The sequence below is a fragment of the Alligator sinensis genome, unplaced genomic scaffold (assembly GCF_000455745.1).
Source record: "Alligator sinensis unplaced genomic scaffold, ASM45574v1 scaffold606_1, whole genome shotgun sequence".
Classification (NCBI taxonomy): Eukaryota; Metazoa; Chordata; order Crocodylia; family Alligatoridae; genus Alligator; species Alligator sinensis.
In genome coordinates this window covers 184,080-204,890 of record NW_005842472.1, presented here as the reverse complement: position 1 = coordinate 204,890, position 20,811 = coordinate 184,080, and the positions used below count along the sequence as shown (strand labels likewise).

The window sequence follows — 20,811 nt, the reverse complement described above, 5'->3', positions numbered from 1 at the left end:
TGGACCAAGCGCGGACCCCTGTGGGACACCACTGGCCACTTCCCGCCAAGATGACACAGATCCGTTCATTACAACTCTCTGGGCCCTACCCTGCGGCTAGTTTCCTACCCACCTGACTCTCGCAATTAAGCCTATAGTCTTCCAGTTTTCTCATGAGAAGATTGCTGGATACCAGATTGAAAGCTTTTTGAAAGTCGAGGTGTATAATGTCAATGTACTCTCTCTATCCAGGTGGCGAGTGACCTGATCATAAAGAGAGATGAGGTTGATAAGACAACCTGCCTGCGATGAAGCCATGCTGGCTGTTGTTCAGAATCCTACCTTCTGCAAGCCTATCACACACAGACTCCTTCATGAATTTTTCCAGGATTTTTCCCTGGAATAAAAGTTGGGCTAATTGGCCTATAGTTACTAGGGTCCTCCCTCCCCCACTTTCTGAAGATGGGCACAACATTGACCCTCTTCCAATCCTTGGGGACCTTCCCAAAGTTCCACAAGTTTTGGAAGAGATTCGCCAAGGGTTCTGCGATTACTTTGGCCAACTCCTTCAGCAGTCTTGGATGAAGTTTATCCAGTCCTGCTGACTTTATATACATCCAGTTTCTTTAATTAATCACACACCAGTTCTACAGCAGTAGTATGAAGGCTGTCATTTGAACCCTGCTCATTCTGTACCTTAGCTGGCATGATTTTTCCCCTTGGCCCAGTGAAAGACTGAAGCAAAGTAGTCATTCAGGAGTTCAATTTTCTCCTGACTGCTGGTGACTACCTGTCCTGAGTTGTTGAGCAATGCCCCACACTCCCATTAGTTTTCCTCCTGTTCCCTACCTACCTAAAGAAGGACTTCTTGTTGTCCTTGATTCCCATTGCTAATTTTAGTTCAGTTGTTGCCTTAGCTTTTCTAATCTGGTTCCTACAAGTGTGGGCCATTGCTATATAGTCTTCTTTGTGGGCTGTTTCTAGCTTCCATTGACTGTACTCCTCTTTCTTCTTTCCTAAGAGGACCATGATATCCATGTTTAACCAAGAGGGCTTCCCAGCCCTTTTGCTACATTTTCTCCACATGGGAATGGACTTCCTTTGTGCTTCAAGGATTGTGTCCTTTAGGAACAACCACCCTTCATGCATTCATTTTGCCTTCGGTCCCTGATTCTGCAGCACGTTCCCTACTAGTGACCTGAGCTTGTTGAAGTTTGCATTTTTGAAGTCCAAAACTTCAAGCCTGCTATCCGATTTGACTGCCTTGTGACCAGACCGTGAACATAATGGTTTCATAGTTACTATCACCCAGGCTGCCCTCTGTTTAAGTCGGTTACCAGGTCATCCCATAGTCAACCACTAAGCTTTGTATAAAAGGAAACCTAAAATGTTACTTTCTCACAAACACCAATAATAAACCACTAGTGTATGAAGCTGAATAGTGACTTGAAGTAACACAATTTAATTGACTAATGAGACAATTGGTGGAAGAGGTCTTACTGTTATTTGTGGTGGAGAGCCAGGTCCTCTTTGGCTTATGGCAGAAAATGGAAGGTTCACCTAGGACGTTGGTTCTCAACTTTTTTTAGATTTAGAGCGCTCCCCACAACTTCTTTTGAATTTGGCAGTACCTTTGAGAACCAGTGTTGTGCTGCTCAGCTTACCTCAGTGGTCCCTATGAGGTGTGAATGTATTAGACATAGGATGGGATCCTATGACCCCAGCTGACTTCCTGCCCTTTGGGCGGGGGGCTGGACTCGATGATCTTCCGAGGTCCCTTCCAGCCCTGATGTCTATGAAATCTATGAAATTAGATGTGCTCATTAGAATCCAGCTGAAATATTTATGTTGAATCTACTGATAGCATCTACTTCATAGCTTTACTTTGTTCCAAATTTATTCAGTGTTGGCCAGCATGCCAGCACTCTTACCCTGTCTTGTGGTTGGAGTAATTTTATTTCTGAATGCCCTAGGTCAAATACACTAGTTCTCAACTAGGGTAATGCTGATAGTACCAGATGAAAGTGCCCCACACACCTTGTGTACCAGGAAGGTTTGGGACATGAATGTGTGCTTTTGCATCCAGTAAGGTTTTCTGATAGGCCTAAAGCAGATGGGAGTAGGTACCTTCCATTCCCAGTGCAACCTTACACCACGTCTTTCAGAAAACGGACATGCGGGACAGGTATAACTGTCCCATCCATCTGTTTGTGTGTGTGTGTGTGTGTGTGTGTGGTGGACTGGGAAGGGCTGAGGCAAGAATTGGTGCTCCTTCCTTATCACATAACCCTGCTGGAGGCAGGAACATGTGTATTCCACGGCCCGTCCCAGTTTGACTGTCCATGAGACGCAAGGGACACTTTTTTACCTGGCTGGGGTGGTGGTATCTGCACTGCAGCACCTCCAAAAGGGTTTCATGGCACCCCAGGGTGTTATGGCAACTCTGTTTGAGAATCACTGCTTTGGAAGATGGGGTTTTAATCTGTTCTTTTTCCACCAGAAAAGTTGAACCTGGGTGCAGAGTTCTTCTGCAGTTGGTAATGGACTGAGATCAGTGTCTAAAGGAGAGGAGATTGAGGTTAGAGAAGAGAATAAACTGTTGCTGGTTAATTAGAGAAAATTACCATAACTTTGAAAAGAAGGATTTGAAAGCAACCTAAATTTATTCTACTTTCTTTCAAGCTATATCTTGAAAAAGAAAGATGTAGCTGAAATTTGAATCTGCAACCTGGAGCTTATCTTCCTATAGAGTTTTGCTGTAAAAAACAAACCCTAAAACCATAGTAAAAACTAAAAATGAAATGTTTCTGAAGGCAACTGATACAATGCCTTCATATCCACAACCTTTGCTGTAAAAAAACAAACAAACAAAAAACCCTACTTTTGGAGCAGGAAGGTATGGATTCTTTATTTGAAGATACCATGTCTGTGTTTTAGGTGATGTTTCTCAGTTTGGCAGTAGAGTACTTTGATTCTTGATACTGGAGCCAGCACAATTTGAGAATTTCAGTGCATCTTTTCCTCCGATTACCAAGGAATATGGTTTCAGGTCAGAAATAAATAGAGTGTATTATATGGGCCACCTAGTACAATACTTTTAAATAACTAATATCCTGTTTTTAAAGATGTTTTTTTTTTTGAATAGCAGTAGATCTTTCATTTGTCTTCAGTAATCCATGTGCTTCATGGATATGATTCCTGATATTTAGCATTCACAATAAAGATCTCCAGCAAAAGGATGATGTGATTTTTGGTAGGTCAGATAGTATGTGGGTCTAATTCCAAACTGCACTCCTTGTTTAAGGCTTTCAGTGTTGACGGTAAACCTTTTTATCAGTCTTTTAAAAAATATTGTATTTTACAATGATGCATAGAAAGCTCATATGTAAAAAAAAAAAAAAAAAAAGTACTAAAAGTGAGTTGTTAAAAGTCAAATCTTTTAAAGGCATTCTTTGCTTTTAGTTAATATCACTGAAAACCCATAGTTAGTTTATAACCTTCCTGTGTATCATCACTATGTCGCTTAGTTATCTAAACAGTGTGAGGTTTGGAGTAGCAAAAGAAAGAGTAGAATTTGTTACGAACTTTCTTTGCTTTTGGTGGACATGAAGCACTCCATAAAACCTTAAAAAAATAAAAAACAAAATTTATTTTACATTACATAATTGTCTTTTGGGAGTGATTATGATTTGGACTAGAAAGCGGAGAAGTTTGCTATGGCAGAAATTCTAGTGAGTGCTTTAAATAAATATCAGTTCATGGCCACAGAACAAGAAACGTATGCCCTTATCTTGAAAATAAAATGGAAATATAATGGAGGAATCTGTCTGCACACTTGAGAAACACATTGCAACTTATCTCTCTCCTTTTACTTTAGATTTATGCTACTAATAAGGCCTAGAGTGGGGTGAACAAGGTTCAGCATAACAGGCATCCATACCAGGTGGCTTGTGTGGCATCTGTGCGTGGGATAGGAAGTTGCTGAGAACAGTGCCAGTGGCATCTCTCTTCCTCTGCAAATGCCATATGAATAACTTTCAAGAGATATGTTCAGTGAGGTAGATCATTAGAACTTTCTCAACACTAACACTTAATTTTTCATGTTGTGAACACAGTGCTACTACATACACACTGAAAGGTTGGTCCTGGGTTGTGAATATACAGTACAACTAATGAGTCCTGATTATAGCAAATGCCTACTCTGAACAATTCCAACAGGATAAACCATTTTTTATTATAAAGCAGCAAAAGGACAAGCTGCATTATAGTAAACACCTCTTTTAATGAATTTTACTCCTAATCCTTTGGGGATTTGTTGTAATAAATGGGGATCCTGGTTTTGTGTGTTTAAAAATCCCAAATTATCTGAGTAACACCCCCCCCTTTTACATTTTCCCATGTTTAAAATGAAACATTACTCTGTGTGTGTGTGTGTGTGTGTGTGTGTGTGTGTGTGTGTGTATCAGTTGAACACAATATTTTATTGATATATTTACTATTTTTAAGCAATTTGGAAGCCTCAATCACTATAATTAAAATAAGTTCTAAATCCCTATACATTTTGGCATTTGATTTCTGGGGGGTTCATTATAGAAAATCAGAGCCCTTCCTGCTCCCTCTGTTTACCAGGACCTGGGTCCAGCTGTGGCTGTCTCTCTCCACTGTGTTGTGGCACTGAGCAGCCCTGATATGCCAGTGCCTTGCACACACCATTGCCCCTCACTCCCCACTCACAGCTCCTTGACCCTGCTAGCCCTGCTGGAGGTGGGGCAGGGCCCAGCTGCTGGAGCTACAGGGCCAGGGATCTGGGTCCACAGCACCCAAGTGCCAGCTGCTGTCCCTGGGAAGCAGCATCTGTTGTGACCCAAGCAGGGCGCAGAGCCCAGATCCCCTTCCCTCCTGGGCTGCACTGCTGGAGTGGAGCCCATAGGTGGGGAGGATGCAGGCTACCTGCTGTGGCCTTGGGGCTCCCCACCCTGATGCTCCTCCCCCCCCCCTCTGACTCAGCAGGCAAAACCTGGTGCAGGAGGGCAGAACAGGGCAGGGAGACTTAGTGTCACCACCGGAAGCCCCACAGCACCATGGCAAGGCACCCCTTGCCCACCTAGCAACAGCAGGGGGCACAACTGCATTGCCATACCCCCTGCTACTGGGGGGGAAGGGGGCTCCTTGCCATGGCAGTGTGGGGCTGCCAGCAGTGGCACCAAGCCTCCTCACCCTGCTCTGCTGTGCCAGGTTCTTCCCGCTGGACCATGGAGGCCCCCAAAGGGAGGGCAGCAGTGCAGGGAGCCCTAATACCACAGCAGGCAGCCCGCATCTGCCCTCACCCCTGCACATACCTGGGGGGCATGTGCATGCCATATCTCCCCAGGGCAGTGTGCACAGTGGCGGGGAGCCAGCACCCCTGTCAGCCCCTGGATAAGCTGCCCACAGCTCCATCCCACTCCCCAGCCAGGCTCTGCAGCTGTACATTCTGGCCTTGGGCCCCCATGTGCCACCCCAGCTGGGTAGTGCCCCCAGCTCCAGCCCTGCCCAACTCCCTCCCTGTGGGGGCCTCAATTACCCACCCCTCTAGTCTTACCAGTGGGGAGCTGCTGTCCATGCTGCCTGGCTGCCACATGCATGTGTCTGCATGCACATATCTATAGTGCCCCCTGCCTGATTACCTTCCTCCTGCACCCCCAGCCTCTTGCAGGCTGGAACTCAGCCAGCCTGCAAGGGAAACCCACCATTTCTCATGGTTTTTCTCCTTTAAAGAAAAAAAATCCACATTTTTCTGCTCAAAATGAGAAAATATTCATTTTTCTGTGGTGAACAGAAAACCCGGATCCCTGGTCGTGAAGTTGTACTGTGATGTCTTTTAGTAGCATGGTACTAATAACTTCAAGGTCACAGGTTTGATCCCCATTTGGACTAGATGATCTATTGTGGACCCTTCCAGCTTTACTTCTCTATGAATAATGGTCAGTAAATAATTGCTGTTAGGACATTCCCAGTTACCACCTCCACACTGACTTGTATCTCTGTAGTTAAAGAAATACTCAAACTATTTTTCCAATGAAATGATTGGTTTCTTAATGTTGCAGACTGATACTTAGTTTTCACACGTTAAAATCTGACCCTCTGGAGCCTTATAATTTTGTGAATTTTGAGCTATTTCTTATAGCCCTTGGTGTGCCATAATAATGCTTGAAAATACAAACTTTAAAGATAAGAAGGTAAAATTAATAAAACATCATTTATTGTTTAAAGTTGCAACATTTTAAAGATGACTATCTTGACTTAATCTTGTAGATTAGGACTTTTTGTATAGACTTTAGCTTTGTTACTGAAGTAAAGAGAAGAAATTGTATTCCAAGAAAAGGATGTCTTTTAATGTAAAAGATTAATTGTTTCTCCTTAACATTCAGAATGAATTAGAGGAAAAGCACTTCCAAGGTGCAGTTTTACCAGGTTCCCTATATTATCCCATTGCTAGATCCATGTTGCTTGAACAGAAAGGGATGTGACTTGCTGAGAATAGCCTTTGAGGCCGAAACAGAAGGTTAGAGGCAACGACTTCTCATTTGTCTACTATAGAGAGATCGGCGAGCAGGTATTTAGGGTCTAAAACATTGGGATGTAATTGAGGACACAGGAACTGGCTGGCAAAGAACTTAGTAATGGGGTTGGAGGAACAGACAAAGTATGAGACTTTCCAGAGCAAGCCCATCCACAGCCTGGTGGCAGGATCTTTTTCAAGTCATCTGCTGTTTTGTCATCTGCAAAGAGATGAAGTTGCCATAGGTGAAGAGTCCAGGGATACCTAAGTGATGGCTTTGCTTGGCAAGATTGCTCCTCATGCATGAGTAGAGACCAGGTTTCTCTAATCAAATTTGAACCTAACCTTTCCATTCCATTCTGCTAGTCCCAGCATATCTTTCTTAATTAGTATTGTACTTACAAGTACTTATTTAGTATTGCCTGTGCAGTATATTGTTTTGTCATGAACTGGAGTAAGTTTGGTGTTTAATGGATGTGCAGGGCTGTTCTTGCTGACAAATGCATAACTAGAGAATTTAGGGCTCTGGATAGGCTGCAGGGTGTGGGCACATGCGAGGTGTGGGCGCTTGTCTCCTTGCACAAGAGTAGCAGTTACTGTGACAGTTTGGGTTCCTTGGAGGCTGCTGTTTTGGCACCTGTTGTGACTTCATACCTGGGCTGGTTCCATGGTATCGCACCCCTACTTGTCCTACAGCTTGATGAGGAGGCACAGCACGCTACTAGAGCTGTCTGGAATACCCAGGCATTTCGTTCAGTTGTAGTATAGTGACTGACTATTCTTCAAACCACTTGGATTTCCTTAGAAATCCCAACCTTAAGGGTTAGGAACTCAAATCTCATTGTATTCCCATCTCCAAAAATGAAGGGAAAAAGCACATGATATAAGGGAGAAGCAGGGTGAGACCAAAATGCATTTGATTTGTTATTTACCTATTCAGATTATAACTGAAAAAATAGTTTGTCTAGCTTGGGGAGATGATAAACAAGTTTCTGATTTTACAGTTTACTTTGTCTTAACTGCATTTTTGATATCTACTCTAATAACAAATTTTCTGTTTATTTCTATTTGCAGTGATTTAGAAAAAAATAATATCACAAGAATTGCTAAGACAGACTTTTCTGGGCTGAAGAACCTCCGTGTTTTGTGAGTATCAGACTAAGTTTACATGAAAATATTTCATAGACTTTTAGTCTTCAAAATATAAGCACCTGAAATGATACATAGTGATAATTTATTCTATTTTTGTCTTCTGTATACATAGTCTATAATGGGTAACTACACAACTTCACTGAAACATAACCCCCCCCCCCCCCCAAAAAAAAAACAAAACATTAATTTTGACCCCATGCTATACTGTAGAGAAAATTTACATCTAAACTTAGATTCAGTGCTATTTCTTTGGTTGCTTCTTGCTTTTATTTAAATAAGCATTTATGGTAAAAGCTGTTCTTCTACTCTAGAATGCTTTGTAAATTAATTAAATCAATTTATCTCTGAGCTATCTTTGGTGCTTTGAGTTTCTGAATTGTTTACAGAGATGACTACATGTGGAAAGGGCGACTGTGGAATACTTGACAATTATAAAGTTCACATCTAAAGAAAGCAGTCCAAAGCTCCTGGCCAAATACTTATGATAAAAACCCTAGTCATGGCTATTACCTGATCAGTTTATAACAGTTTAGGTTCCCACTATCAATTGTAACCTTACTTGTGAATCTTTGGAAACAAAGAAATTTCCTGGGGTAGGTGGGAGACTGGGGGATAAGTGGAAGTAGTTTTTCCTGAAGCTGGTGTGGGAAGGATTTGATTATATTTTTCCAGTTCCGGAGCAAATTCTGGTATAATTATGGTCCTCCCCAAGTTCGTTATAATATTTAGTGTCAGTGAGTTGTCTGTTGTCTTGATGGTTGAGGATGACTATAGTTCCACCTTTGTTCAGTAGTTTGATTACTGTTTCAGTGTTGGATCTTAGGGACTGTCTAGCTTTTCTCTGAAGGAGAAAGCTTGTTGTGGTCCTGGCTTTTGTTGAGAATATTACTGTGAGCTTTCTTCCTGAAACAGTTGATGTAGTAGTCCATCTGGTGGGAGGTGTCCAGTCTGTTGTTTCAGTGTTGTTGGTCTTTTCAGTTGTGGCAGCAGGGTTGTCAGAGGTGGTTTGGGTGAGACTGGAAGAGTGTTTAGTAGCAGTAAGTCACACACTGTCAAAGTATCATTAGCTTTGAATGGGGAAAATACTCTTTAGTTCTTGGATTTTCATAAAGTTTATTTCAGTTTATTAGCTTTCTGCCTCTGCCTTTTGACTGGAACAAATTGATTGAAAACATGACTCTCTTTTTGTAGTATGTCCAAGCTTTTCAGTAAAATTGGGAAACGTTTAAGATTTTAATGGGCATTATTTTTTTTTCCAAGGCTTTCTAGCCAAATTTTGCAGAACTAAATCCAAATTGTTTGGATAGGTTTCAGATTAATCTAATACTGGGGACTGAAGTGCTAAAGTTTTTATCCAGATCAGAAGTTTCCAAAAAGGAAGGTAAGAAAGGTGTTATGGGGGAGGATGGCTGCAGGAGGGTAAAGTTACTATTTCCCTGTTTACCTGAACAAGCAGCAGTCAGTGGTGCATGTATAAACCAAAAGTGAAAAGAAATAAGTCTTCCAATTTCATATACTTGTCCTCTACAACTAACTTAAAAAGCTGATAGCAGTTTTTATTCCATTATTTTAAAACTTCATCCTATATCACGCAAATCATGTATTTGTTGCGTTGATTTTTCTAACATTGCAAACTAATGAACGGTATTGAATACTAACATAATGAAAATGCAGATGTTGTCTTCTGTTCCTTCAAAAAGTGCACCAGAGATTCATACTGTACTACAACTACTACTTTCTTCCCCAATAGTGTTGTGTGCTTCCCCATAGGATAAAACTAATAGACTGGAGTCATTGGTATGTATCCCAGCTTTCAGTATTACTATAGGATCTCTCTTAAAATGATACCAACATTGTAGTATGATTGTCGATAACTGGTTTTTTTGGTTTTTTTTCTTTGAGTACTATCTACATACTGGCTAAATGGTACCATTCCTGTAATGTAGTTACAATCTGACAAAATCAGTGTTACTTATATGTATAGTTACTTCATTTGACTGTTGCATCACTTCAATTGGATTACTATTTGAATGGTCATCATATTTCATTAGCTGTAAGCTATAGAGCAAAAAATTCATCTGTATCTGACGTGATTGTGCAGCCATTTCATTGACTAGTATTTATTTAGTACAGTAAACCCATAAAAGTTGTGAGATCTGTTTAGATGCAGAATCAGACCCAACATGGTGTCTGGCACCAACAGTAGACTGCGTGTATTTTATCCTGGTCTATTATTCAAATATATAAGGAAAACTAGCTTTACCAAATTGAGTTTAAGAATATGTATATTTTCATAAAAAAAACTATTAGGCAAAATAAAATTTCAAGTATCTTTTCAGTAAGACTTTTATATAGACACTAATCTATCTTAAAAGTAGGAAGACTACATATCAGATTTTTCTCCATCATTATTCCCATTTCCATAACGTCTGTTGCAAACAGTAGGAATTCTTGTTGCTTTAAGGTCTGCAAGGTTAAATATCACTGCTGAAGATGAAAGAAGAACTTTGAAAAGCAGCATTTCTAAAGAAAAATGAAGCAATTTCAGTGGGTTTTTTTTCATGGTTCCGTAAGTTAGAGAGGCATCATATTTAGTTTTATTCCAAGAATTCTTCTGTGTATTGTAACATTAATATTGTGAAAGATGGATGGCAGTAGCTCAAACTGGATACTTCAAGGCCTGAATGGTCTGGCTGCAATTAAGTGTGCACTGGAGCTCATACAAAGGCTGACTAACCGCAAGGAAAGAATATATGCTTGCTTTTATAACATTCTCGTTTGCTCTGGTGGATCAGAATTGGAGGGCTTAGTACCCTGTGGCACCCAGTTCTGTCTACTTTCTTTTAACATCAAGGAGGTTCAGGGCTTAGTCAGTCTATAAGCATCTATATGAGGGAACAGTTGGTTTTGTTGACCTGCATGGGAGATACTACTGAACCTGCTGGAGAGAGAAACTTTTTAAAATTAATATACATTGATGCTGTGCCTTAACTTTTGGTTTGCAGCCTTCCTATGTGTAGCATTGGTATGTGACACCTACATGAGCCTAGTCCATGGTCTCCAACTTCTCCTTCTATTTCTGGTTACTGTGCCTCTCTTTGTCTTAACAGTAACATCCTGGGGTTTATGTTGTTCCCCTGCCTCCCTTCCTCAATTTCTTGGGCACTTCTAGGTCTTTCTTGCATTTCTGTGATTTTATGGGTATGTACAGGTATTAAATTTAGATCGACCCAACTAGGGTTAAGTTAGGGGATCTGAGTAGGTGCACTAATTAGATGGAAATAGGGTTAATACAATGTCTTGAACACCTGTGTGTATTTGCAGCGCAGCCTTAGGGCTGGGAAAGCCTATCTGCTTGCCCCAGCCTTAGGGCTCTACTATTCCTTGCACCTACTCCGCCCTCCAAACCCTGACTGGGCTGCTTTCATTCCCCTTCTCTTCTCCTGCAGACCCAACAGCCCCTGCCAAACTCACTGCAGACCCACTAACCCCTCTGCCTCCTGCCCCTCCTACCACCCTGGGTTCCTTACATGGCTCCAGGGAGAAGCGAATGGCTCTTGGCAGTGGCATATTCCTACACTTGCCTGCACCCAATCTAAGTGTAGGTATTTTAAAGTAAGCCACCTACAGCTGTACCAGGTGTAGTGAACTCTTGTTTGCACCCTATGAAGCCCTACTCTTAGCCTGTCTACAGGTTTTCCATCGTTTTCCAGTTTTTTGGGTTTTTTTTTTTCCTTTTGTTTACTTCTTTCCAGTTCTGGCTCCTTGTCCTACTTGGTTCACTTCATGATTTGGCTCTTTTCTTCTGCTGCTCTTCATATGATATATACTTGGAAACAAACCTTCCTTTGGGGATATTAAAGGAGAAAGTATGCAGTTTTGGTATTTGTAAGGAGTATAAAGAATCATCATCCAGCACAGGAATCTGTGCTCCCTGTACTGCCAGCGTGGGTGAAAAAAAACGTTCTTTGCAAGTACTTGTTCACCTACTCCTGTAATTTTGCCTTTGTTCCTCTTACTCGTTCAGTCTTTTTTCCCCCCTCTCCCTTATGGTTTGCTCCATCTAGACCTGGTGTCAGACCTTGATTTTTTTCCTGCCTATAATATGCAGTCTCATTGTTGCTATTCAACCACTATCTCTTTAGTTACCTATTTGTCGACTGTCTCTTTCCAAGATCCACCTCCTAATTATTTGAATTATCCTGAGATGGGCTAGGTGAAGAGGGACAGCTGCTAGCAGTAGGATAGTGGTTAGAGCTTCAATTATTGCTTATAGTCCTTTTCTGCCCAGATATCATAGATTTTATTTATTTCCTTTCACTTCCCTGGTAGATCCATGTGACAGGAGAGAAGTTAAGATCTATTACTGCCTTGAGCATTCCTGTGGGAGCAAAGAAATGGATACCCTGCCAGGGGAGCTACTTTTGGAGCACAAAAACAAGCCAGAAAGTTGGCTTAAAGGATCCACTGGCTTCTGTGCTCTCTTTCTTCAGGCCTTACTGAGGGACTGCTTCTGTACTGGGAGTCTGGCTGTTCCCCATATCCACTTCTGTTCTGTATCCAGTGTTGTCTAGTACCTCCACCTCTCTGCAGTCTTGTTGAAGTTAGTGGGAGACATGGTGGGGAAAACAGGAGTTCAGCCCTTTGTTTGGCACCTTTTTCAATAACTCATACTGCAGATAGACTGTTTTCAGTAGTCACAAGCTGCTGGATATTTGCATGCTTTAGAAGTTCAGACCAGTGGGAATCAACTAACTTATAAGCCACTTCTAGCCAAGACTGAAAACTTGTTCAGATGCAGTGTACAAGTAGTCCTAATGCTTGGTTTTGATTCTTTGCCTTGCATTAATCTCCTGATGTCAACTGCAGGCCTCATTCCTCTATCCTTATATAGAATATATAAATTAATGAAGTAGGGGTGGTAGAATTGGGCATATAAACAAACCCATTACAAAATTTTAATTGGTTTGGATTATAAAAATTTAAAAACACTTGTGTGGTTACCAGCCTTATCATTTCTAATACAGTATGCAGCCATGTAAAATTTAGCAGTTTTTGTGCTTTCTAGACCTTAAATTGGTCTCTTCTGACAGTGGTAGAAGTGATCATGGAAAGATACTGAATAGTTGTAGTCTGTAGAGGTATCTTTTATAACTGTCACTTTTACTGTAATTGCTATTTGCTGTGAACTTCACTTTAAAAAAAACATGAAAAGAAATGAGAGAACTTTCTATCTAGGTAATATTTTATTCTAGTCTTATGATTAACATTCAATATTTCTGTTATCACAGGCATTTGGAAGAAAATCAAATCAGTGTGATAGAACGTGGAGCTTTTCAGGATCTAAAGCAACTTGAACGGCTGTAAGTGTACTTCTTTTCTTCTTCTTACAAAATCTGAAGTCTTCTAACTTCTTTAATATTTTTAAAGCTTATTTTTAATATTGTAAAACTATAATTTGAACAGGCCTTCAGAGAAACTATGGCTGTGGACTTGCCATAACTAGTTGGAGACTGTATTAAACATAATTGTCATTGTTTTATAACTTGAAATAATTAATAATTGTTTTCATTTTCCTAGCATACTTGAAATTTCACAATTGTTTATTCAAGCTCATAAGATGCCAGTCTAAATTTCAGTTTATTGTCTGATGTTATCAGGGTGACATTTCTTTTTAGTATACTAGTCCTTATTGGTTGACTTTGGTAGACCTTGTTACCTTTGTAATGGATGCTGCAGTTGTATAAATGTTCCCCACATTCACATTACATTACTGTCTAGGTCTTAATCTTTTAATGTTAGATCTATTATATGCAGGGCCACTGATGCTACCTAACAGGTCTGCTCGTGCATCTGAAAATAATAAATTTACTCCAAGTTCCATTGTTGTTGACTGTTATAGGATTGTGGGTGTATATGTTATCAGTGTGTATTAAGGCATAGTATGGGAAAATAGCCATCTAAATCAGGGGTGAGCAATTATTTGGTCTGGAGGGCCACTTAAGGAATTTTGGTGAGCTTTTGCGGGGGGAGAAGGGTGGGGCTGCTGATCTGACCCAGCACTGGCGTACTGACCTGGCACGGGGTGGGGGGTTGCAATTGATTCTATCCTGTGATCGTGGCCCTGGTCATGCCCATCCATGGCCCCAGCCCATCTGCTCAGCCGAATGTGCCCTGCCCATCCTAGGCTGGTCTCCATGGAGACCCTGCCCACCTGCTCTGACTGGTGTTCCCAGTGGTGGGTGCAGGGTGGATGGGCTGGGTGCCTGGATAGTGGGGCTGGATTCACTGGTAGTGGTGACACTGACAGCAGAACCCAGAAGGACCTGCTGCCACTGGGGCTGCTGAGAAGCTGAATCCAGCCACCACATTGCCTCAGCCCTGCTGTACACCTGGCAATGGTGCAACTGGTCCCATGCACCACAGCCCAGCCTGCCCCCTGTGCCTGGGCCAGGCAGGGCAAAAGGACCCACAGCAGGCTGAATAAAATCCCTTGGTGGGTCAGTTTTTGCCCACCTGTGATCTAAATGGGGTACGGGGGTGAGAGGTGGAGAGGGTGGAGGGCTGTCTGTAGGGCGGGGGTGATCTGTGTGCATGTGATATCTTTTATTAGACCAACATAATAGTTAGAAACTCTGCGCTTGTCACCCCCCCCGCTGCCCCTTCATGTCAGGGGGGCCCCAAAGCTATGGGCCCCCCACAAAATTATGGGCTGGCCCTGTCTTTAAGAGGAGACTGGACAAGCACCTGGCTGGGGTCATCTGACCCCAGCACACTTTCCTACCCAGGGCAGGGGGTTGGACTCGATGATCTACCAATGTCCCTTCTGACTAAAAATCTATGAAATCTATGGAAATCCTTAAGATACTAATTTTTTAAAGGAATTTCAAGAGTTTGTTACAGAGAGTTATGTAGTACTTGACCATGCATTGGGCTACCTTTTTTTGTTTCAGGCCATCATAGAATGCCTCCATAATTCCGATATTCAACTTGAATTAAAAGACCAATTTTCTAATTAAAAATATTAACAGCAAAATAACTCATTATTGACTCTCCTAATGACAGAATAGAATACACTATCTTGGATTACCTCCACTGGAATGGAAATACGAAGTTATACTCCCTCAGTAAAAGATAACTAGTGAATGCAGAATACTATTACAAGGTAAGATTTGTTAGGAGAAGAATAATGAAATGGTGACTTTGTACTTCATGTTTAAGCACTTCTTTGGGCAGAGTTGAGAAATAAATTTCTTGATGTTGCATTCTTCAGAAAAGAAAACTTAAATACTAATTATTGACATTTTTTAAATCCTTACACATGCTGGAAGGGAAAACCTTTGTTTTCCTCCTATCTATGTTTATCTTCCTATCTTCAGGTAGATGAAGAATCCCTTAAAGTGAGAAACAAAAAGAGTATTTGGAAAAAGTCAAATGACATGGCCTAGATAATTGCTCAGGGATTTTCTCAGTGTTTTATACTTACCTTTTCAGGAAACATGTCTGGATAATAAATATACATTCAGCATCCTGTGAAATCAGAAATAAGGAAATTTGATACTCTTAACTGCTAAAGTATGTGATGTCTGAATACCTCTCCCCCCGAAAACTTTGAACTTGGCCAGTTACACATACTGTATATCTGCTTTTCTTTTAGGATTACCTGTCATCAAAATATTTTCTAAATGAATGCACTATGGATAGAAGGCTTGGAAACTCACAACTTTTTGGTATTTCAGTTTAAATCATTTTTAGGAGATGACTATAAATTATTATTATTTTTTTTTCAACTAGTCAATGGGCTTTGGAGAAGGAACTGCGGAAAGTCTGGCATAACTTAGAAGGGCTAAATTGCAACATGTTAGGCAATATTAAAAGCATTTTATTAACTATTGTCAAGCACTGCAAAAATGTTAGTACAAAAAAGTATGATGGCTGAATTAAAACTGGCTTTTTCCATTTAATTTATTTTAAATAAGAACTAAAATATCATTTATACTGCTAGTGGCTTATACAGTTGGCTTCTGATCTCTTAAAGTGGATGCAAAAGTAATCATTACTTTCTCTTTTTTTTTAACAAAGCAGCTGGAGTAGATCAGACTTCTTTTAAACCCCCCCCAAAAAAATTCCTGGCAAAATTTATACAAAATAACACTTGAAATACAGCTTTTTTTTTTTTTAAGTGTTGATTATTTAAAAGGCATCGATTGTAACCTTGAATGAATATTAACTTCTCTTGATGTTGCACGTATCTAGATCTCAAACCAAAGCCATCATTTGTTAGCTAAAAATAGGGAGAATTTTTTTGTGAAATGTAGTACTTGTATTGTCCATCTTCCCCACTTATAAATAGATAAGCACCACTTATAGGTACCAGCAACTAACTGTTGACAGTTTTTTTTCAGTTGCTTTTCTTAGAATCATAGAAAATTGGGATAGGAAGGGACCTTGGAAGGTCTAGTCCAACCCGTGCTCGAAGCAGGGCCATCCCCTTCTATATCAGCCCAGCTAAGGTTTGTCTAGCTGGGTCTTAGAAACTTCCAAGGATGGAGAGTCCACAACCTATCTGGGTAATCTGTTCTGGTGCTTTACTATCCCCCTCATGGGAGAGATTTTCCTATTATCTAACTTAAGCTTCCTTTACTGCACCTTCAGACAGTTGCTCCTTGTTCTGTCATCTGTCACCACTGAGAACAGTCTAGCTCCGTTGTCTTTGGAACCACCATTCCGGTAGTTGAAGGCTGCTATTAAATCTCCCCTCAGTCTTTTCTGCTGACTACATAAGCCCAGTTCCCTCAGCCTCCCTTCAGAAGCCATGTGCCCAAGCGCCCTGACCACTTTTATTTCCTACTGCTGGACTCTCCAATTTCTCCACATCCTTTCTGTAGTGGGAGGGCTAAAACTGGATGCAGAACTCCTGATGTGGCCTCACCCATGATAAAAATAGAGGGGAAGAATCCCTTCCCTTGGTCTGCTGACAATACTCCTTCTGATGCAACCCAGCATGCCATTAGCTTTCTTCACAACAAGGGCACACTGTTGGCTTATATTCAGCTTACAGTCCACTGTAACCCCCAGGTCTTTCTTTGAAGAGCTGCTGCTTAGGCAGTCAATCCTCAGCCTGTACTGGTACATGGGACTGTTCTGTCCTAAATGCAGGATGTTGTACTTGTCCTTGTTGAACCTCATGACACTTCTTTTGGTCCAATCCTCCAATTTGTGTAGGTCTCTCTGAATCCTAGTCCTACCCTCCAGCGTATCTGGAGGATATCCTCTCAGAATCCTAGCCCTACTCCATCTTGGTGTCATCTGCAAACTTGCTGAGGGTGGACTCCATCCCATATTTCAGATTGCTGATGAAGATAATGAACAAAACCAGCCCCAGGACCTACTTCTGGTGCACTCCACTTGATACCGGCTGTCAGCTAGATAGAATCCTTGATTACTGCCCTCTGAACCTAATGATCCAGCCAGATTTCTATCCACTTTACAGTCCATTCATCCAACCTGTATTTCCTTAGCTTGCTTGCAATAATGTTGTGGAGACCGTATCAAAAGTCTTGCTAAAGTCAAGGTAAATCATGTGCATTCCTCTCCCTGCATCTCATCATAGAAGGTAATCAGTAGGGCTGTGAGAAACGGCACTGTTCCATTTCAACTTCAGTTTGGAGGTTTGGCTGGAACAGTGTTTTGTTTTGAATTTCATTTCGAGTCAAAACAGCTGTTCCGTTTCGCTTCATCGAAACAGTGAGGCTGTTTCAATGTTTCGCCGGACTATCAGGCTTGGGAAAGGAACTCAGCTCAATTGGGCTGAGTTCCCAACCCCTGCCCCAGCTCAACCATCACACTTGGGCTCTGTTCCGTTCCCCAGCCCGATCGCAGTGCTTGGGAAGGGAACTGAACCCAGGCTCAGTTCCCTTCCCCAGTGCTGTGATCAGCTTCTTGCAGCCTGGTGGGAGATAGGGAGAGCCAGAGCTGTGCTCCTGGGTATTGCTGGGAGCACAGCCCTGGTTCTTCCCTGTTTCCCACCACCTCACTGCTGGCTGCTTCAAAACTTGAAACCTTTCAAAACTATTGAAATGTTTCGACTAGCCTTGTTTTGTTTTAAGCATGTTTTGAAGCTCTTTGTTTCCATTCAGTTTTGCTGTGTCGAACTTGAAATGAGTTGAAACAGTGTTGAATTGAAACAGCTGGTGAAATTTTGCACAGCCCTAGTAATTGGTTTGGTCAGGCATGATTTGCCCTCGATGAATCCAAGCTGACTATCCCTAATCACCTTCTTCTCCTCCAAGTGCTTAGAAATGGATTCCTTGAGGACCTGCTCCTTGATTTTTTTTTTTCCAGGGACTGAGGTGAGGCTGACTGGTCTGTAGTTCCCCAGATCCTCCTCCTTCTTTTTCTTAAAGACAGGCACTATATTTGCCCTTTTCCAATCATCCAGCATCTCTCCCAACTGTTGTGCGCAGGAACAGGTTGCTACAAAAGTCATGCGGTTATCCAGATGGCCTCTACCAAAGACTTATCTCACACATGGGAGTGCAGTCACTTCAGCTCTAGTTCAGCCACCCCTACAGCCTGGTTTGATTGAACAAAGTATTGGCAATAGATGATAACAGACCAGTAGTTAAACAACCATTTAAAATGTATTAATCACCTAACTATTTGTACAATGAAAAAACCCCCAATGTAATTAATGGATAAGAACAATAACAAGCAGTATTATAAGTATAACAGTCCAGTAAAAATGATAAAAATCAAAAGACTTCTCTCCTTCTGCTACTTGCAACATATGCAGGCTCCACTTAACACTGTGCTCACTCAGGAATCTGGGTTCTCCTCTTATTGCCAGTTACTTCAGTCAAGCAAACCACAATCGAATGCTGGATACCAATTGCACCCCAATCAAACGCCCAATCAGACACTGGACTCTTTTATATGGTTCTTGTAATGATTGACAGCGTGGTGTGACTGGACCAATCTCATTTGCTAGTGTGCTGTCAATCATTCACTTAGCCAGTTATGTCCAGGCAACTGTCCAACAGTGTCCATCTCCTCATGGAGCTGCTGCTGGCCTTTTGTGCCAAAACTATAATTCTCTTTTTTTGCCAACCTGGGCATGCTCAGCTACTTTAAGTGGGTCATGATGTCATGACAGGTGACAAGTTCATAAGGCCAGAATGTTCTGTTTCTGCTCCACAGTGAGTATGCTCAAACTCAGCGTAAACAACATAACTTCACTGCTTAAGACAATAACTTAACAGGCTGGGGACAATGTAAACTGGCCTAACACAACTGCCAGAAGTTTTCAAAGTTAATGGGCAGCTACTCTGCAGTCACATCAGCCAACTCCCTCAGCACCCTTGGGTGCATCACATCTGGCCCCAGGCACTTGTACACATCAAGCTTTTCTAAACAGTCCCTAACCTGTTCTTTCATCACTGTTGCCTGCTCACCTCCTCCCCAAACTGTGCTGCCAGGTGCAGTAGTCTGGGAGCTGACCTTGCCTGTGAAGACTGAAGTAATTTTAGTAATTGAATGGATTCTAGTTTTTATTACATGAGTGGAACACATCAAGGCATTTGTTTAACAGGTGTCAAACTTTTGTACAAAACTGCATAGTAGCTGAGATAATGTGAAGCTGATAGGTAAAGAAAGCACTGAATACAGGTCACGAAGTGGGGAGCTGCACGGCAGACTTGAAAATCAAATGTTATTGCAGATGGAAACCTAGTTATTTCTTAATATGATATATTTTGGTTCATCTTTCCAAGCAGACTGGGTTTTAATCATACCAATTAAAGAGACAGGATTAAGTTTCATGTCTTTACAGCTATTGTTCATTAAAAGCCCAATCTTCAGAATTGCTGAGCTCTTGCACCGTTAGTCCCATCAATAATTTAATTTGAACAAGGCCAAAATGGGCCCTCAGCAAATCTGAAAAACAAAGCCATTTCTTGTGCTTTTTCATGAGCAATACATAGTATTATACTGCTCTCTCTGAATTCCTAGATACCAAAACAAGAAGATCATGTACATGAATATAACTTATGTACATAGCCTGCCTGTCTTAAATTTCTTTTGGGCTTCAACTGTGGCCCAGATCCTGCAATCCCTGGCTCCCTGTGGGTAAACCCTGCATTTGTGTAGAGTCCTGAAGTTGAGGCTCCATGAGCATGTAGGTATACTGATGCTGGGATTGGCATCCTTTAAACAATATCAGTATGTCTGCTGTCAGGTTTGACAGGTACTGATGTTCTGGCATCATGAAATATGTACTATGGCTTCACTGTGCTGTTTTCCAAAATGTGCAATTAACTTATGTCAGCTGAGGGACTTGTTGTGGCAATCCCCATGTGTCCCTACTCACTCAGCAAATGTTTAAATAGCAATGTATACGTTTTACAAAAACATGAATTGCCCATCAAGCTTCTATTTAATTGTGTCACACTTAATTATTTATTACCTGCTCATTTATGCAGGTAACACTTTATAACCTTTTGAGTAAATCACTCAAATCCTTGTTGGTGTGTGAAGAGTCTCAAAAGATGTCTCTTTCTTAGCTCTGTTCCTTTACATGTATGTCCTATCATCTGATTCTTCATGATTGTGGATGTGCCTTTGGGTGCCTTGAATCTCGCTGGTGGGCAGGATGAAGAGTACCTGCCACACCTTCTTGCTTCTACCTGCATCTTCCAGAATATATGCAAGACTGGGTGGGAGTCTTTTGTGAGGCCTGGGAAGAGGAAGCACAGCATGTATTCTAGTGTTCCCAGGACCGAACAGGGGCTATCTGCTCATGGGACACCAGCAGAGCTTTCAAGCCCCCACTTTCATTATAGAACGGAGCTCTCAGTGCATCCCCTGTCCCCAACCAACCTGCCTTTACAGGAGCAGTGTTTTTTTTCTCAATGTTTGCATGGTAAAAGTCAGTTGGCACTACAAGGATGACATTTACCACTATTGCTAGGGACCCCTGCCCTGCGTGCCTTTCTCGTATTGCAGGAGATGGTCCCTCAGGAGGTGTCTGAGTCCTGGAAGGGGTCTCTTCCTTTGGCGTAGCTGATAAGCACTATATTTGGTGCTTATCACCAAATATAGTGATAAGCTCTGTTATGATGAAATGATGCCCAAGATTGCTG

The 20,811-nt window shown here is 41.6% G+C and overlaps 1 protein-coding gene across 1 annotated transcript in view; it reads left to right on the top strand.

Annotated features, from left to right (window-relative positions):
* The window catches only part of LOC102384541 (slit homolog 3 protein-like), a 185,408-nt gene that overhangs the window by 24,016 nt on the left and 140,581 nt on the right, over positions 1 to 20,811 (top strand). Inside the window, exons 3-4 of the mRNA XM_025212571.1 lie at positions 7,595 to 7,666; positions 12,964 to 13,035. Of these exons, the coding sequence (XP_025068356.1) occupies positions 7,595 to 7,666; positions 12,964 to 13,035 (144 nt within the window). The remainder of the gene's footprint in view (positions 1 to 7,594; positions 7,667 to 12,963; positions 13,036 to 20,811) is intronic.